This window comes from Elephas maximus, chromosome 17 (assembly GCF_024166365.1).
Source record: "Elephas maximus indicus isolate mEleMax1 chromosome 17, mEleMax1 primary haplotype, whole genome shotgun sequence".
Lineage (NCBI taxonomy): Eukaryota > Metazoa > Chordata > Mammalia > Proboscidea > Elephantidae > Elephas > Elephas maximus.
Window position 1 is genome coordinate 88,410,692 of NC_064835.1, and position 18,085 is coordinate 88,428,776.

At 46.7% G+C, this 18,085-nt stretch overlaps 1 protein-coding gene across 1 annotated transcript in view; it reads right to left on the minus strand.

The window, feature by feature from the left end:
* The window catches only part of FER1L5 (fer-1 like family member 5), a 67,741-nt gene that overhangs the window by 16,015 nt on the left and 33,641 nt on the right, over positions 1-18,085 (minus strand). The window contains 6 exon segments of the mRNA XM_049856625.1: positions 3-166; positions 1,246-1,377; positions 2,568-2,723; positions 2,799-2,982; positions 3,631-3,731; positions 4,906-5,030. Coding sequence (XP_049712582.1) covers positions 3-166; positions 1,246-1,377; positions 2,568-2,723; positions 2,799-2,982; positions 3,631-3,731; positions 4,906-5,030 — 862 coding nt within the window.

Below are 18,085 nucleotides of genomic sequence, written 5' to 3' on the forward strand. Positions count from 1 at the left end.
ACCTCCTCTGAGGCTCCACCATCCACTTCCCCTGCCAGTGCCACCCGGGGGGCACCTGGAAATCCTCCTTGGGGAGAGACGTGTGCCCTATGACGTCCGAGAAGTTGGGGCAGTGGCGCAGCCCCTGTTGCCCCCACTGGTCTTTGTACTTGGCCTGGTTTTCATACTGGGGGACACGAGCTGGTCAGTGCCTCTGCGGCTAGCACACCTGCCCCACCTTGCTGTCTCTGGGCCTTTTCTCCCACGTTCCCCCTGCTGGGCACGCAGTCCCCGCCCCCTGCACCTGACCCTAAGTCCCCCCACTTCTGCCTCTCCAAGCTTTCTGTAGCAGCCGGTTAAGCATATCATGATATGTATTCATCTACCCAGCCCTGGTGGCGCAGTGGTTAAGAGCTCAGCTGCTAACCAAAAGGTCGGCAGTTCTAATCCACCAGGTGCTCCTTGGAAACCCTATGGGGCAGTTCTACTCTGTCCTATAGGGTCACTCCGAGTCGGAATTGACTTGACAATTCCTGCTGAGAGCGACAGGTTTTTTTTTTTTTTTTAATTCATCTACAACAGCTTAAGAGCTGCAAAAAATTTATCTTTCAAGTCAGTAAATTAAAAAGCCTGAAACTCAAAATTATTTCCTCTTGACTGTGGATCCCTCCCGAGCCATATCCTCCCCGGCCCTCCAGCAAGTGTGGTCTCTTCCTTCTCTGCCTCTAGAATGGTCTCTAGCCACTCTCGGCCCCTGGGTTTATGATTCTCTGAGCAAATGTCTCACTTCCTGCTCCTCTGGGTGGGCGGGGCAGTTCCCTTGCTTCTGCATCCCCAGGACCACCAGCCTGGCTTCAAGAACCCAGTTGGAGTCTACAGAGGTCCCAGACTGCCAAGCTAGTTAGTGACTGGCAGCACCGCACCCCCCCCCCCGCCACCAGCTGCAGTGGGAACCTTGCTCTCCCCACAGGAACTGGGAGAAATCGCTCATCGCTCCATGAACCTCCAGCAGGGAGAGTGACTGAGCCCTGCAGGGTCACTCTACCACCACTCTGTCATCCACATGCGGATGACTTGTCAACAAGGGACCATGAGCTTCTGAGGGTGGCTCTATCAGACCCCTCTTCTGCAGTTCCTGAGACCTGGCTGTTAGCATTTCATTCCCAGTGCTAGGATACTCCAGCTTCTGCCTCCTCCTCCCACAAACGGCCTCCCGCCCCCACGCCAGTGTCCCCACTTTGTGCCCCCAGGCCAGCCCACACTCACCGTCTCTGCATACACGACCACGTTGCCATGACGGAGCAGCTTGAGATCCTTGCTGTCTTCCACATTGCCAAGCCACATGCAGACCCGGAGGTGGGCTGGAAGTGTGTCCTTCTGTCCTTCACCCTCCGGGTACTGAGGCAGAGGCAGGTCCATCCCCCGGGGACAGCCAGTTCCCGGGGGTGGGGTGCAGATGATGGAGGGGGCACACCCCTGGAATGGGTCACCCTGAGCCCCGGGGAGCAGGGAACCTCACACTGAGCTGGGTGTTGAAGCTAAATGAGTTACATGGAGTTTCTGCCTACAAGACATACATAGTTCAGAGCAGGGGACAACATACAAACTGGGGAAGGCAACACCCTGTAACCTGTGCATGGCAGAGAGGCTGGGGACTGGGGGGGGGGGGGATGGGGGAGGGCAATGTTGCTAGGAGCCTGGAGGGCCTCACCGGTAGCGGTGTTCACGCTAGTGCTAGCGTTTATTGTGTGCCTGCTGTGACCAGGCACTGTGCTCAGGGCTGAGAGCATCGCTGCTCTAATCCTTACCCACCACCCTGAGGTGGATGTCGGGAGCGGCACTCCTATTTTACAGGGGGGCAGACTGAGCCTTAGACAAGTTCAGGAATTGCCCGTGGTCACACAAGCCAGTGAGTGGTAGAGCCAGGATTCACGACCCAGTGCTTCTTAGGCCTGGGGGCTGAGGTGGGGGGGGGGGCTGCCACAATAGTGGGGAAAGGCAGCAGGTCCCAGAGTGGCTGGGCTGTGGAGAATGTGGCCCAGAGAGGGACAGTGCAGGGAGGGTGGCTGAGGGCCAGACCAAGGAGGTTGGCCTTTTTCCTGGAGGCAATGGGGAGCTAGGGAGTCTCTGAGAGAGGGAGGAAGGGGTGACTCTCCACCGCCCACCTGGAGGCTATCGTCAGGCAGGGGCAAGGGTGGAAGGGGGGTGGTATGGTGTTCAGTCTGTCTGATTCATGGGTTGCATCTGACATGATTGGCCGGTGCCCAGACCTTGTGGGCCATTGAATATTTTGACTATTACCCAGTCATGGTCCAGGGGACAGGTGACAAATGACTGGACCAAGCGGTGGCCGTAAGCATAATGGGGGAGATGAACTGAAGGCCATGTATGAGGAAGATGGGCTGGGTGTCTCCCACAGGCCAACAGCCACAGGCTCCTGCCTTCCTCTGGGGACTGTTTAAACCCCATTTCACTTGGGTGAAGGGCCAGGGAGGAGGAAGTGGGTTGCCCTCGGTGGGCTGCTCTCAAGTTCAGGGCCCTCTTCTCTCTGGAGGGCTGGGGCGGCCGAGGACCCCCTTCCTTCCTACCTGTAGGAGAAGAGTCTGTGTCTTCCCACAGAACTTGCCCGACTGCAGGGGCCCGGCCTGGGAGAAGAGGACGGCGTGGGCGGGCACCTGTGCGAAGGCCACTCGCTGGCCCTTGGATACCAACCAGATCATCACGTCCGGGAGGCTCATCTGGGGCTGCCGAGGGGCCAGAGCCTCAGGCCCTGCCCGGCCGCCTCAGAGCCCTGCCCCACAAGGATCTCAAGAGCCCACCTCGGGAAGCACGGAGTTGAGACGGTACAGCCAGCCCTCCACGGTGGCCACCATGTCCTTGGGCTTGAACTTGGCTTCCTTGGCCTGTCTGGCCAGTTCCTGCAGCAGGCGGCTGCGGAGCTCCCACCTCTTCTTGTCCAGCTCAGTGGCTTTGGGCTGATCAGTCAGGCAGGGCAGGGGGCGCCTGTGGCCAGGACAGGAGCGGAGGGGCGGGACCTCCTGTGTCTCACAGCCCCACAGTCCACTGGCCCTTCCCAGCCTTGAGATGCCTGCCCCATCCACTGCTGGCCACATGGGGACCCTTCTGCGATCCTATTAGGAAGCCCTGGTCACTGTGGGTCTGGCCTCTTGGTTCTCATACATCCACCTGGGGTCTCCTAAGTCCCTGCAACATGCAAGGCCTCTCTCAGGGACCTCCCGGGGAGAAGAGTGTGCTCTTAGGGGCCAACCAATCACGGGGGTTGGGGGGGACCAAAGTGGGGGCTCAGGGTGGGGAGGACTTGACAGGCAGAGACTGGAGGATGGCATTTTAGATAGAAGGGCCCGCGACGGAGAAGGGCTTGTCTGGATAGCAAGGAGAGGTTTGATGGGAGCTGTAGGCACAGGTGGGGCCACAGCAGAGACAGTGCAGGGTGGGGGGTGGGGTCAGGGCCTTTTCTGGAAAAGCCCGAATGTCAGAGGAGAGCGACTCTGTAGTTTGGGTTTCAAGCCCAGGAGAGATTTGAACGCAGCTCCTATTTCTCGTGGAGGCGGGGTTCTGTGGGCCCTGATCTCAGCCCCACCCCTTAGGCAACATCTGGCCCGGCCCCACCGGCCTTGAGGCCACGCCTACTGGCTGTCCTCCAGCAGCTCCTTCAGCAGCTTCTCCCACTGGAGGAGCAGGGCTGGGTCCTTGGGATTCCGCATGGACTTCAGGGTATCCAGGTTGGCTTTCTGCCCAGCAGGAGAGAAGTGGCGAGAGAGCTGGCATCAGCATGGACCTCACTGGACAGGCTACAGGGCTGATTGGCCCAGGGTGTCCTCAGCCAGGACTCAGGGACCTCTGATGGATAGCCTGGTGATGTCAGTCCAAGGCTCCTGATCCCCTTGCAAGGCCAGGACCCTGGCTTACCCTTCCTGTGACTCGACAGGAGAAATGGGTGGTAAGAAGGAGCCAGGATGGGGTGGGAGCACAGAAGGCTGATCCCAACCTCAGCTCCCCACCAAGTCTGTGGGTGTAAGAATGAGGCAGGAGGCATGGGACACTCTCCTGTCTAAATCCCATTCAGTGGACCCCCAAGATCTGTGCTCCCTGACGGGCACCTAAGACCCTTTGTGATCTGATCCCTCCCAGCTTCATGGGCCTTATCCCCATGTCACCACTATGCCCCAACTCCCCCCAAACTTCAAAAACATCACCATGACTTTGCATGTTATTCCCTTCTTTTTCTTTTTATTGTGCTTTAGGTGAAAGTTAAGTGTGTGGTAAAGAGCTTGGCTGCTAACCAAAAGGTCGGTGGTTCAAGTCTACTACCCGCTCTTGGGAAACCCTGTCCTATAGCGTCACTATGAGTTGGAATCGACTTGATGGCAGTGGGTTTGGGTTTAGGTGAAGGTTTACAAAGCAATATTAAACAACTGACATGCGAATTGTTTTTTGGCATTGGTTTCCAACCCTTCCATGTGTCAACACTCTCCGCTTCTCGACCTCATGTTCCCCATTTCCATTCGTCCAGCTTTCCTGTCTGTTTTTCCCTTCTTGACCCTGTACTGCAAACTCCCACACGTTCTTCAAGACCCTCAAATGCCCCGTCTTTTGTGAACACCTCTTCCGACTACCCTTTGTTGTTGATCTCCTCTCCCAAGTTTCTCTGACCTTGTGGCTCTCGGTACCTGTAGCTCCATCACGGCCCTGAGTGCACTACGCTGCATACCCGACTTCACCGGCTGGTGAGGACAGGGCTGTGAATACTCGTTGTCATGTCTTCAGTGCCCAGCACTGTGTCTCAGTTAATGGGGAATGCGTGGATGAGCTGTGCAACTGGCTTCCCGTGACTGTGACTCAGTTTCCCAACTCTCCCATCAGTTATCCAAAACTTCCCCTCCATCGTGCTCCTGCACCACTCACCAGGCGGTCCCGAGTGACGTGGAGGAGGTTGAGGCAGTTCATGCGGAAGCTGACGTCCTCCCAGTGTGAAGTAACGGCCACGACAGGCTTGGTGTTGTACCAGGGCACATAGTGGTAGATGTTCCCTGAGACACAGAGGTCCATGGGGGGGATGTCTGAGGGACTCTGGCAGGTCTCCCCTCACTCTGTCACCTCAAAGGTGCTCTGATAACAATCTTAGCTGGATCCCTCCCACCAGGCAAGTGGGCTAGGGGCTGCTGGAGAGCATGGGCATGCTAATAAACACGGAAGGCTCTTGTGGATATTCAGGGTGCTCAGTGCTCTATGCAGCCTTTCAAAATCCCTGCTTACAGGTGGGGAAATCAAGGCTTGAGATGAGAAGCAGTGTGTGTGAGGTGACCAAGCCAGCCAGTCAGAACACAGGTGTCTCTCTCCAGAGTCCCTGCTCTTAACCTCAGGCAAAATGCCAAGGCAAGGGGCATGCCTCGAGGCAGGGCTCACTGTGGGTGGCCTCTGAGAAAAGAAAGAGTGGGCCCCGGTTCAGGGAGGAGGCCCGGGGTTGGCTGGGGGGTGGACGTCTGAAATAAAGGGCTGCTGCTGCAGAGGAGTTGGGTGGCAGACTGGCTTCCCTGGCAGTTTTCCTTGTTGGGATGAGTGAAAAGCTAGTTAAAATAGAAGAGGTTCTTCTGTGAAATACCTCGGTGAAAACCCATTACCCAAACCCATTGGCATCGAGTCGATTCCGACTCATAGCGACCCTATAGGACAGGGTAGAACTGCCCCATGGAGTTTCCAAGGAGCGCCTGGTGGATTCAAACCGGCAACCTTTTGGTTAGTAGCCATAGCACTTAACCACTATGCCACCAGGGTTTCCACATACCTTGCCGAGTTGGCACAAGAAGAAGAAAGCCACAGAAGCCAAAAACAAAGCAGAAGCAGAAAGTCTGTGAGGTAAGCAAACGCCCAAACGGACTTTTGTCCTCTAGGTTTCTGGCAAATCTTGGAGAACTTGTGCTTTCTCTTTGGGAAATGTAGGGGTACAGGGGCAGGAGAGAAAGCCTAGCGTTGCCCGAGGGGTGCCATCTAGCAGGAGACACCTCCGGGCAAGGTCAGCGAGAAATAACCCACCACCCAGAAGACGGTGAGGAAACTTGGCTGTCTCCAGAGTGGTGCTGGGTGGAGGGGGAAGAAAATCTTCCTGAAAATTTATGACCCAGAGTGGGTTATAACTCATGCAGGCTTGATTCTGAGTTCGTGCTAACTGTGGGGTCTGAAGAATGTCAAGAAAATTAAGTGAATTCCCACAGATAAAGTTCCAAGAAGATGAGCAGCTCAGAACCCATGCACGTGCTCTCTGGCTTGGCAACTCCGCTCCCAGGTGTACACCCAGCAGACAGGCATATTCAGCGTTGTCAAAGATGTGGAACAACGTTCACAGCAGCACCGTTCATTGTGGCTGTCGCTAGCCACCCTGAGTCAGCTCCTGACTCATGGCGTCCCTATGAACAGCAGAAGGTCGTCTGCACGAACAACTGCAAATTGTGATCCGTACAGTTCTCACTGGCTGATTTTTGGAAGTAGATCACCAGACTTTTCTTCCTAGTCTGTCTCAATCTGGAAACTCTGCTGAAACCCGTGGAGCGTCCCAGCCACAGACAGTCCACCAACGACAGACCGGTAGTGGCTGTGCCCAAGGTACGTTGTCTGGAATCGAACCCGGGTCTCCCACATGGAAGGAGAGAGTTCTGCCACTGAACCACCAATGCCTCACAGCACTATTCGTAATACCAACGTTGGAAACAACCAAAATATCCCTCAATAATAGAAATGATCTGAGAAGCTGGACTATATGAAGAAGAACCAGGCATCAGGATTGGAGGAAGACTCAGTAACAACCTGCGTTACGCAGATGACACAACCTTGCTTGCTGAAAGTGAAGAGGACTTGAAGCACTTACTGATGAAGATCAAAGACCACAGCCTTCAGTATGGATTACACCTCAACATAAAGAAAACAAAAATCCTCACAACTGGACCAATGAGCAACATCATGATAAATGGAGAAAAGATTGAAGTTGTCAAGGATTTCATTTTACTTGGATCCACAATCAATGCCTACAGAAAGAGCAGATAGGAAATCAAATGATTTATTCTATTAGGGCAAATCTGCTGTAAATGACTTCTTTAAAGTGTTGAAAAGCAAAGATGTCACCTTGAAGACTAAAGTGCGCCTGACCCAAGTCATGGTATTTTCAGTCGCATCATATGCATGTGAAAGCTGGACAATGAATAAGGAAGACCAAAGAAGAATAGACGACTTTGAATTGTGGTGTTGGCGAAGAATATTGAATATACCATCGACTGCCAAAAGAACGAACAAATCTGTTTTAGAAGAAGTACAGCCAGAATGCTCCATAGAAGCAAGGATGGCGAGACTGCGTCTTACATACTTCGGGAATGATGTCAGGAGAGATCAGTCCCTGGAGAAGGACATCATGCTTGGCAGAGTACAGGGTCAGCAGAAAAGAGGAAGACCATCAGCGAGGTGGATTGACACAGTGGCTGCAACTATGGGCTGAAGCATAACAACTATTGTAAGGATGGTGCAGGACTGGGCAGTGTTTCGTTCTGTTGTGCATAGAGTCGCTATGAGTCGGAGCTGACTCGACGGCACCTAACAACAACACAACAACAACAACATGATGGAATACCACACAGCAATGAGAATAAGCAAGCCACAACTATATCCAACAACATGAATGCATTTCATAATAAAAGGATGAGCAAAAGAAGCCAGATGCAAAAGGACACATACAATGTGATTTCTTTTATATGATGTTACAAGAGGAGGGAAACTATCTGGAGTTTGGGAGAGGGGTTCCTCTTGGTTGGAGGCTGGGGTGGGAGGCAGAGTGCTGGTGTCTATTTCCTGACCTGAGTGCTATTACACGGATGGGTACGTTTGCTTCCTGGTAATTCATCGAGCTTGCCAATTTGCATTGTGTACTTTTCCATATGTATTATTATTATTTTTTTTTATGTTTTACTTGGACTGTTTACTTAAAGATTTTAAAGGTAGTGGAGATGAAAAAGACAAAATAAATACGTAAAATAGTGTGTCAAACTGAAAATGCTATGGAGGAGGATACAGTGGAGAAAGACAGGGAGCCGCCAAGCAGGAGGGGTGGTTTGCAATTTTAAATAGAAGGGTTCCCTAAGGCCTTTCTGAGAAGATCTAGAAGAAACTATCCAGAATGCAGCCCAGAGAGATGATAAGAGGAAAAATATGAGGGAGAGAGATGAGAAAATCTGAAGAACAGAATGAGAAGGTCCACAGAGGACAGAGTGAGTTCCAGAGGGAGATGGGAGAGAGAAGGATGAGAGGTAGTTTTCAAATAGAAAATGGCTTATAGTTTTCCAAAACTGTGGAAGGTACCAGCTCCGGACCCTGATCCCGAGTGAATCGTTAGAATGATAAGCGAGCAGAGATCTGGGACTGGGTTCTCAGGTGTGAGCATGGGGACACAAGTTGGTAATTTTCCTTTCTACTCATGGAGAGTGTACTAAAGCAACAAGGTGGGGAAAATAACTCCACTTTCAGAAAAACAAGGAGACAGATATCATCTGCAGACTCAAAACACACAGGAAGACTGCCGAAAACAACAGAAATGGCCAGAGAAGCCCTGAGGTGAAGTGCAGCCAAGCCACCTCGAGGGAGGGAGTCTCAAGGCAGGCTGCTGGAAGCACCCGCCTGTGGGAGCAGATCGCAGAAAGGGCCAGCAAAAATATACTTCCTGAAGCTCAGGACACAGATGCAGAAATGTGAGCCAGCAGAACTCAGAAAAGAAGTAGAAGAAAAAACAAAAACATCATAGAAAGGAAGACAACATAAGGAGAAGCCCAGGGAAGGCTAGACCCTGCGGTCAATTCAGTGAGGAATGTAAAGGATAAACCCAGAACCCAACAGAAATAAGAAAAGTGACCAAAGTGGAAATACAGTAAAAAAAAAAAAAAAAAAAAAAATCAGGGAGAAATTGACAAGCACAGAAGAAAACCAAAGAGAATCATTAAACCCATAAGTGGAGCCCCTGAAGCAGAAAACTAAAACATTGGAGTAGAATAAGTATTTTAAGATATAATTAAGAAAACTTGCATGTGGAGAGGATTGTCTTTCCCACAAATGATGCTGGAACAACTGGATATCCCAATGCGAATTAATTCAGAATAGATTGTAGCATTAAATGTAAGAGCTGAAACTGCAAAAGGTTTAGAAGAAAAAATAGAAAGTCTTCATGACCTTGGATTAGGCAAAGAGTTCTTGGATATGACACCACAAGAGAAAAAATAAAATGGCCTTCTTCCAAGCTGAAAATGTTTGCAATTCAAAAGACACCATTAAGGAAATGAAGACAAACCACAGACAATTTGCAAAGCATACCCAGTAACCCACAGCATGCATCTGATAAAGGACTTACATCCAGACTATATAAAGAGTTTTTTCAACTTAATATGGTAAACAACCCAATTAAAAACTAGACAAAGGATTTTGATAGACATATCACCAAAGAAGACATACAAATGACTGATAATCACATGAAAAGATGACCAGTATCCTTAGATATTAGAGAAATGCAAATTAAAACCACAACACCACTACACACTCACTATAATAACTCTAATAAATAAAAAAGACAGATAGTAACAAGTGTTAGTGAAGACGTGGAGAAGCTGGAACTGTCATATATTGCTGGGGGAACAGTCACTTCAGAAAATTTGACAGTTTCTTAAAAAGCCATTCCACTCCTAAGTATCCATCCAAAAGAAATGAAAGCCTATGTCCCTACAAGGACTTCCACACCAACGTCCCTAGCAGCTTTATTCATGATAACCAAGAAGTGGAAACAATGTCCACCACGTGACAAACAGATTAACAATTGGTGAATGGTCCATCCATACAATGGAATACTATTTAGCAATAAAAATGAATGAAGTACTGACACATGCTACCGCATGGATGAAGCTCAGAAGCATTACATTAAATGAAAGAAGCCAGATGCAAAAGACCACATATTGTTTGTGATTCCATGTATATGAAATGTACCAAACCAAAAACCCCAAACCTGTTGCTGCTGAGGCAATTCCAACTCACAGCAATCCTACAGGGCAGAGTAGAACTGCCCCCCACAGGGTTTCCAAGGCTATAATCTTTACAGAAGCAGACTGCCACGTCTTCCTCCAGCACAGCAGCTGGTGGATTTGAACTGCTGACCTTTCAGTTAGCAGCTGAGCACTTAAACTCTGCACTACTGGGGCTCCTTTATGAAATGTACAGGAAAGGCAAATATATAGAGACAGAAAGCAGAGTAGTGGTTGTGTGGGGCTGGGGTAGGAATGTTGAAAACAAGGATAACTGCAAACAAGGGCTCTTGGGATGGTGGAAACATTCTTTTTTTGTGTGTGCTTTAGGTGAAAGTTTACAAATCAAGTCAGTCTCTCGTACAAAAAGTTATACACACCTTGCTGTGTACTCCTAGCTGCTCTCCTCTTGATGACAGCACATTCCTCCTCTCCACCCTGTATTCCCCGTGTCCATTCAACCAGCTGTTGTGCCTCTCTGCCTTCTCATCTCACCACCAGACAGGAGTTGCCCACAGTCTCAAGTGTCTACTTGAGCCAAGAAGCTCACTCCTCACCAGTATCATTGTCTATCTTACAGTCTAGTCCAATCCCTGTCTGTAGAGTTGGCTTTGGGAATGGTTCCAATCTTGGGCTAACAAAGGGTCCGGGGACCATGACCACCAGGGTCCCTCTGGTCTCAGTCAGACCACTAAGTCTGGTCTTTTTATAAGAATTTGAGGTCTGCATCCCACTGTTCCCCTGCTCCATCAGGGATTCTCTGTTGTGTTCCCTGTCAGGGCAGGGATCGGTGGTAGCCAGGCGTCATCTAGTTCTTCCAGTCTCAGGCTGACGGAGTCTCTGGTTTGTGTGACCTTTTCTGTCTCTTGGGCTCATCTTTACCGTATGTCCTTGGCGGTCTTCATTCTCCTTTGCTCCAGGTGGGCTGAGACCAATTCATGCATCTTAGATGGCTGCTCGCTAGTGTTTAAGGCCCCAGACGCCTCTCGTGGGTGACGGAAATATTCTAAATGTGGACATGGTGACAGTCGCACAGACATCATTGAACTGCACAAAACAGGTGGATTTTATGGTGTGTAAATTATACCATTAAATAAATTACTCACAAAGAAAAGAAGATTCGAGTCTATATCGAAAGAGCACGCCATATGCCAGGGAAAATTGGTCCAAAAGTGTCAACACTGAGGATAAAGCTACTGGACCTTAAACATAAAGAATGGTTGGGCAGCTGGACAAAAGATCAAGACATTTATAGGGAAAAAATATTAGAAGAAGTAAAGATATGAGCTATGAAACTTTAAGAAACCATAAACCATAAACTTCTAGAAGAAAGCATGGGAGATTAATAAATTTGGAGTGGAAAAAACCTTTCTAATTATGACTCAAAATCTAGGAACCATAAAAGAAAAAGTTTGAGGCAAAAAAAAAGTCTCCATGGTTGGGGGGATACCATAAACAAAATTATAAGACAAATATAACTATAAAAGGGAAAATACAACTCATGTCACAAAGGCCTAACCTCCCTACTATGTGAAGGGATTCTAGATATCAATAATTAAATGACCAAAGTCCCAATAGAATACAAGAGAAAATTATAGGGACAGTTCACAGGAAAGTGAACGCAGATGACTTTTAAATGGACGGGAAGATGCCACCCCTCGCTTATATTGACAGAAATATAAATTAAACTGCACTGAAATACCATTTTTCACTTATCAGACTGGCAAAACCCCTGGAGTTTAATACCAGATTTTATTGATTGCTGTTGGGAGTGTAAATGATACAACCTCTGTAGTGGATTATCAGTCAGGGTCCAATCAGGAAAGAGAAAGACCATGCCCTACTCTGACACGGGGTTGCCACGAATTGGAACCAACTTGATAGCAACTAGGAGTCTGGGGGTTATTTTCAAGATGGGTTTAATAGAGAAAATGTGGCAAAAAGGCCAAGAAGTCAAAAAGGGGGAAGTGAGATCACCCAGAGAATAGTAATGGGGGAAGAAGTTACTCCTGTTTGGGCTGGAGAACAGAGGGAGGCAGAGGTGTTACAGACATTCAACCATCGTTGAGGGTGCTGCACAGGGTATTTGAAGCACCCAGAAGGGGATGCCCAATCAGTAATGGTGTCCTAGCCTGGGCTGGAACTATGGAGTGGGGGCACCCAACTGGTTCTTGGGCCACCAAGGAGGAGGCACTGCAACCTGGGATCTCTGAAGGGAAGCAGCTACTTTCAGAGAAGCTCCAGAAACACAGAGAGAGAACAACATCCTCTCCCCTTCTATCAGCTGGCGAGGGAAACCTATGTCCTTTGCAGAAGTCCAGCCACTAAAGTATACAGTAGGGCATGCAAGGGTCTCCCCTCGCTGGAGGGATTGAGAACAAATGGGAAAATGACCAACACAGAGGGCAGTTTTACGATATCTGCTAAGGTGCAAACACCCTTTGGCCAATTCCACTTCGAGTGATTTGTCCTACCGATACACTGATTTGTGTGTGAACTGACTTATGGATGAGGTTACTTACTGGCAGCATTGTTTTTAATTCTATAAGATTGGAAAACTCTGACTTATCAAGATAAAAAGAAGGCATGCACACACACAACAAAAAATTAAAAACGGGTTTATCTTCAGATTTTTCAGAGATTAAATAGAGAGCAATAATGTACACATCACAAAAAATTTTATGCGGAAAATTGTGAAAACTTAGATTAGGTATATGTACATGTGTATATTTTCAATGAACAATGAATAAGGAAGACTGAAGAAGGGTTGACACTTTGAATTATGGTGTTGTTGAAGAATATCGACTCTACCACGGACCACCTAAAGAACAAACAAATAAATCTGTCTTGGAGGAGGTGCAGCCAGAATGCTCCTTGGAAGCGAGGGTGACAAGGCTTCATCTCACATACTTTGGGCAGGTTATCAGGAAGGACCAGTCCCTGGAGAAGGACATCATGCTTGGTAAACTAGACAGTCAGCGAAAAGGAGGAAGACCCTCAATGAGATGTACTGACACGGCGGCTGCAACAACGGGGGGCTCAAGCATAGCAACGACCATGAGGACGGCTCAGGACCAGGCAGTGTTTTGTTCTGTCGTACATAGGGTCACTATGAGTCAGAACCAACTCGACGGCACCTAACAACAACAACATATTGTCATATTCCTAGGCAAATTAACTTACCAAAATTGAAATAAGAAGAACTAGAAAAGCTGTGTAATCATTAAGTCAGTATTTAAATCATCACAGATAAGGTTCAAATTTAGAGACCACTTCTAAACTTTCTAAAAAAAAAAAAAAAACAGATAATTCCAATCTTACCCAAATACTTCCAGAGAGTAAAAAAAGGAATTGCTACTCAATTTCCTGAGGCTAGTATAACTTTGATGCTAAAACCAAACAAGGACTAAGCAATTATACCGTTATAAAGTTTTTACATTATATGTGAAGTGGTGTAATATTAATTCAGGGGAGTCGATATTATCATCTCCAGAGCAACCACTAAAATAAGGCAGAGCTGTTAGCTGGTCAGTCAGTAGGGGAGATACTGTGCGTTACTAAAAAACAAAAGCGAGGAAGCCGAAACCACTTGATGAAAACAAAAGAAGACAGAAAAATTCCAGCAGGCTTTTTGTAGAAATTGTCAAGCTGAGGTTAAAATGTATATAAAAGTGAAAAGGAATCAGAATAACCAAGACTATTTTGAGAAAGGGGAATGAAGTTGGAGGACTTTTACTACCTGATTTTGGTGTTTGTTATAAAGTTACAATAACTGAGGTGATGTGATGTTGGCTTGAGGAGAGACAAATAGACAAGGGAACGGAATAGAAATTCTAAAAGAGACCCACCCACATACGGTTCCTTGATTTTTGACAAAGATACCAAAGTAATTCAGTGGGGGAAAGCATAGTCTTTTCAGCAAATGGTGCTGAACTGGAGTTCTGTATAGAAAAAAATAATCTCAACCCTTCCCTTAAGTCATATAAAAAGATTAAGCCACGTTAGATCATAGACCTAAATAAAGAAGCTAAAACCATAAAGCTTGTAGAGTGAAACCTAAGAGAACATTCCCTTAAGTCATATAAAAAGATTAAGCCACGTTAGATCATAGACCTAAATAAAGAAGCTAAAACCATAAAGCTTGTAGAGTGAAACCTAAGAGAACATCTTCATGATCTAGGTATAGACAAACTTTTCCTAGACCACATAATGGACAAATCACAATGGAAAAGATAATTAAAATTAGAAACTGCTCATCTTCAAAAGACACTATTTGGGAATTGAAAAGTCAAGCCACAGACTGGAAAAAAAATTAGCAAAACATAGATCTGAAGAAGGACTTGTATCCAAAATATAAAAGAACTCCTGCAATTCAATATGAGACAAATAAGCCAATGAATGGGTATGCGAAAGACTTGAACACCCCGCTTTATGAAAGATGCCAGCATCATGAGTGATCAGAGAAATGCAAATTAAAACTACAGTGAAGTACAACTTCACACCCACTGTTGTTGTTGTGTGCCTTCAGAGTCGATTCTGACCCGCAGGAAGACTGTATACGATGGAGTAGAATAGAACTGCCCCATAGGGTTTCCAAGGAGCGGTTGGTGGATTCGAACTGCTGGCATTTTGGTTAGCAGCCTGAGCTCTTAACCACTTCGCCGCCCCCGGGGGGCTCCACTCACACCCACTAGAATAGTTCAAATGAAAAAGACAGACAATACCAAGCGTCGGTGAGGGTGTGGAGCAAATGGGACTCTCAAACACTGCTGTGGGGGTGTAAACTCTACAACCTCTTCGGAAAACCGTTAGGCGCTTTCTTACAAAACTCCAGTTCCACCCCCAGGTATTTACCCAGGAGAAATGAAAGCTTGTTTCCACAAAAAGACTTGTACAAGAGTGTTCATAGCAAATTTATTTATAATACTCCAAAGCTTGAATCAACCCACATGTCCACAAACAGGTAAATGGATAAACTATTAAATTTATACCATGGAATACTATGGGAGGGGCAGAGGGGAGGCAGAATACTGCTACGGGTAACATCGATGAATCTCTAAACTACTATGTTAAGCAAAAGAAGCCATTAAAAAAACGAACAGTATATGAACACACATTTCTCTAAAGAAGATATTCAGGCAGCCAACAGATACATGAGAAAATGCTCTCGATCATTAGCCATTAGAGAAATGCAAATTAAAACTACGATGAGATTCCATCTCACACCAGCAAGGCTGGCATTAATCCAAAAAACACAAAATAATAAATGTTGGAGAGGCTGCGGAGAGATTGGAACTCTCATACACTGCTGGTGGGAATGTAAAATGGTACAACCACTTTGGAAATCTATCTGGCGTTATCTTAAACAGTTAGAAATAGAACTACCATACAACCCAGAAATCCCACTCCTCGGAATATACCCTAGAGATACAAGAGCCTTCATACAAACAGATATATGCACACCCATGTTTATTGCAGCTCTGTTTACAATAGCAAAAAGTTGGAAGCAACCAAGGTGTCCATCAACGGATGAATGGGTAAATAAATTGTGGTATATTCACACAATGGAATACTACGCATCGATAAAGAACAGTGACGAATCTCTGAAACATTTCATAACATGGAGGAACCTGGAAGGCATTATGCTGAGCGAAATGAGTCAGAGGCAAAAGGACAAATACTGTATAAGACCACTATTATAAGATCTTGAGAAATAGTAAACCTGAGAAGAACACATACTTTTGTGGTTACGAGGGGGGGAGGGAGGGAGGGTGGGAGAGGGTTTTTTTATTGATTAATCAGTAGATAAGAACTGCTTTAGGTGAAGGGAAAGACAACACTCAATACATGGAAGGTCAGCTCAATTGGACTGGACCAAAAGCAAAGAAGTTTCCGGGATAAAATGAATGCTTCAAAGCTCAGCGGAGCAAGCGCGGGGGTCTGGGGAACATGGTTTGCGGGGACTTCTAAGTCAACTGGCAAAATAATTCTATTATGAAATCATTCTGCATCCCACTTTGAAATGTGGCGTCTGGGGTCTTAAATGCTAACAAGCAGCCATCTAAGATGCAGCAATTGGTCTCAACCCACCTGGAGCAAAGGAAAATGAAGAACACCAAGCCCACATGACAACTAAGAGCCCAAGAGACAGAAAGGGCCACATGAACCAGAGACCTACATCATCCTGAGACCAGAAGAACTAGTTGGTGCCCGGCCACAATCGATGACTGCCCTGACAGGGAGCTCAGCAGAGGACCCCTGAGGGAGCAGGAGAGCAGTGGGATGCAGACCCCAAATTCTCATAAGAAGACCAAACTTAATGGTCTGACTGAGACTGGAGGAATCCCGGCGGTCATGCTCTCCAGACCTTCTGTTGACACAGGACAGGAACCATCCCTGAAGACAACTCATCAGACATGAAAGGGACTGGTCAGCGGGTGGGAGAGAGACGCTGATGAAGAGTGAGCTAATTATATCAGGTGTACACTTGAGATTGTGTTGGCAACTCTTGTCTGGAGGGGGGATGGGAGGATAGAGAGAGAGGGAAGCCGGCAAAATTGTCAAGAAAGGAGAGACTGAAAGGGCTGACTCAAGACGGGGAGAGTAAGTGGGAGTAGGGAGTGAGATGTATGTAAACTTATATGTGACAGACTGATTGGATTTGTAAACGTTCACTTGAAGCTTAATAAAAGTTATTATAAAAAAAAAAAAAAAAAAAAAAACCCTATGAGTCAGGAAGGTCCAAGCTGCAACCTGTCAGCGTTTCATTCTGTGGTACATGGAGTCACCATGAATTGGAGTCTGACTGGGGGGCAGCTAAGAATAGAAGCAACGACAACAACATAATAACAGAATATCGGGTAATACTGAATATGAAAACTGAGAAGTTTTCAGTAAGGATAAACCAATCAATCCATACTTGCAAACATAGAATATTAACAGGTATTAGTTTAGTATTTCGCATTGTTCACACCAATATTCTAAAGATAATTTGTAAAATAACATGGCCTATTCCAGGAAATTAGAGATTAGCCTTTACATGAAATAACTGCCATCTATTTAACACCGGTGGCACAGTGGTCATGAACCTGACTGCTAACCAAAAGGTTGGCAGTTCGAATCCACAAAAAAAAAAAAAAAAAAAAAACGAACAGTGTCACGCTGTATGATTCCATTCATGTGAATTATAGAAGAAGCAGAAACTAAGCACTAGAGACGGACAGGACAGCAGTGACTGCCCCAGGGGCAGGGGAGAGAGAACAAAGACAGACAGACGGCAGCGTCCTCAGGCGATGGAAATTTCTAAATCATTACTGGACTGGTGGTTATACCTGTATATATTTATCAAAACGAATCAAACTGTACACTTAAAATCTATGCACTTTATGGTATGTAAATAATACCTCAATAAAAATAAATAATAAAATGTCACCATTGAAAGAAGGACGAGATGAGCCACAAACTTGGAGAAGTTATTTACCATGCACACATCTGACAAAAGATTGCACCCCAGAAGAAATAATGTGGAAGTCGGTAAGAAAAATACTGCCAAATAGAAAAATGGGCAAAAGACACGAGTGGGCTTTTCGCAGATGAGGAAAAAACAAATAGCGCAGCACTCGTTTGTAATCAGGGAAGCGCAAATTAGGACCACAGGAGATGCTATTTCATGGCTATCAGATCGGCCAAGATGAAAAGGCTGGGCAGCATCCGATGTTGGTGAGAACTTAGAGTAACAGGGATTCTCGTACCGCTGCTGCTAAGAGCATGATTTTGTGTGATTGCTTTTGCTTTGAGTTTCTCTTCCACTCCTAGGTACATAATTTAGAGGAAGTCTTACACTTGTGACCAGGAGACAAGTACAGGAATGTTTATGACAAAATTACAGTAGCAAACAGAGATGTGACCTAAATATCCACATGTATCCCATAACTCGTGGTATAATCACACAGTGGAACACACAAAGAAATGGAAATGATTTGCAGCTCCACATACCAATATTTAAAAAGAAAATTTATCTTGAGCACAAGAAGCAACACTGAGGA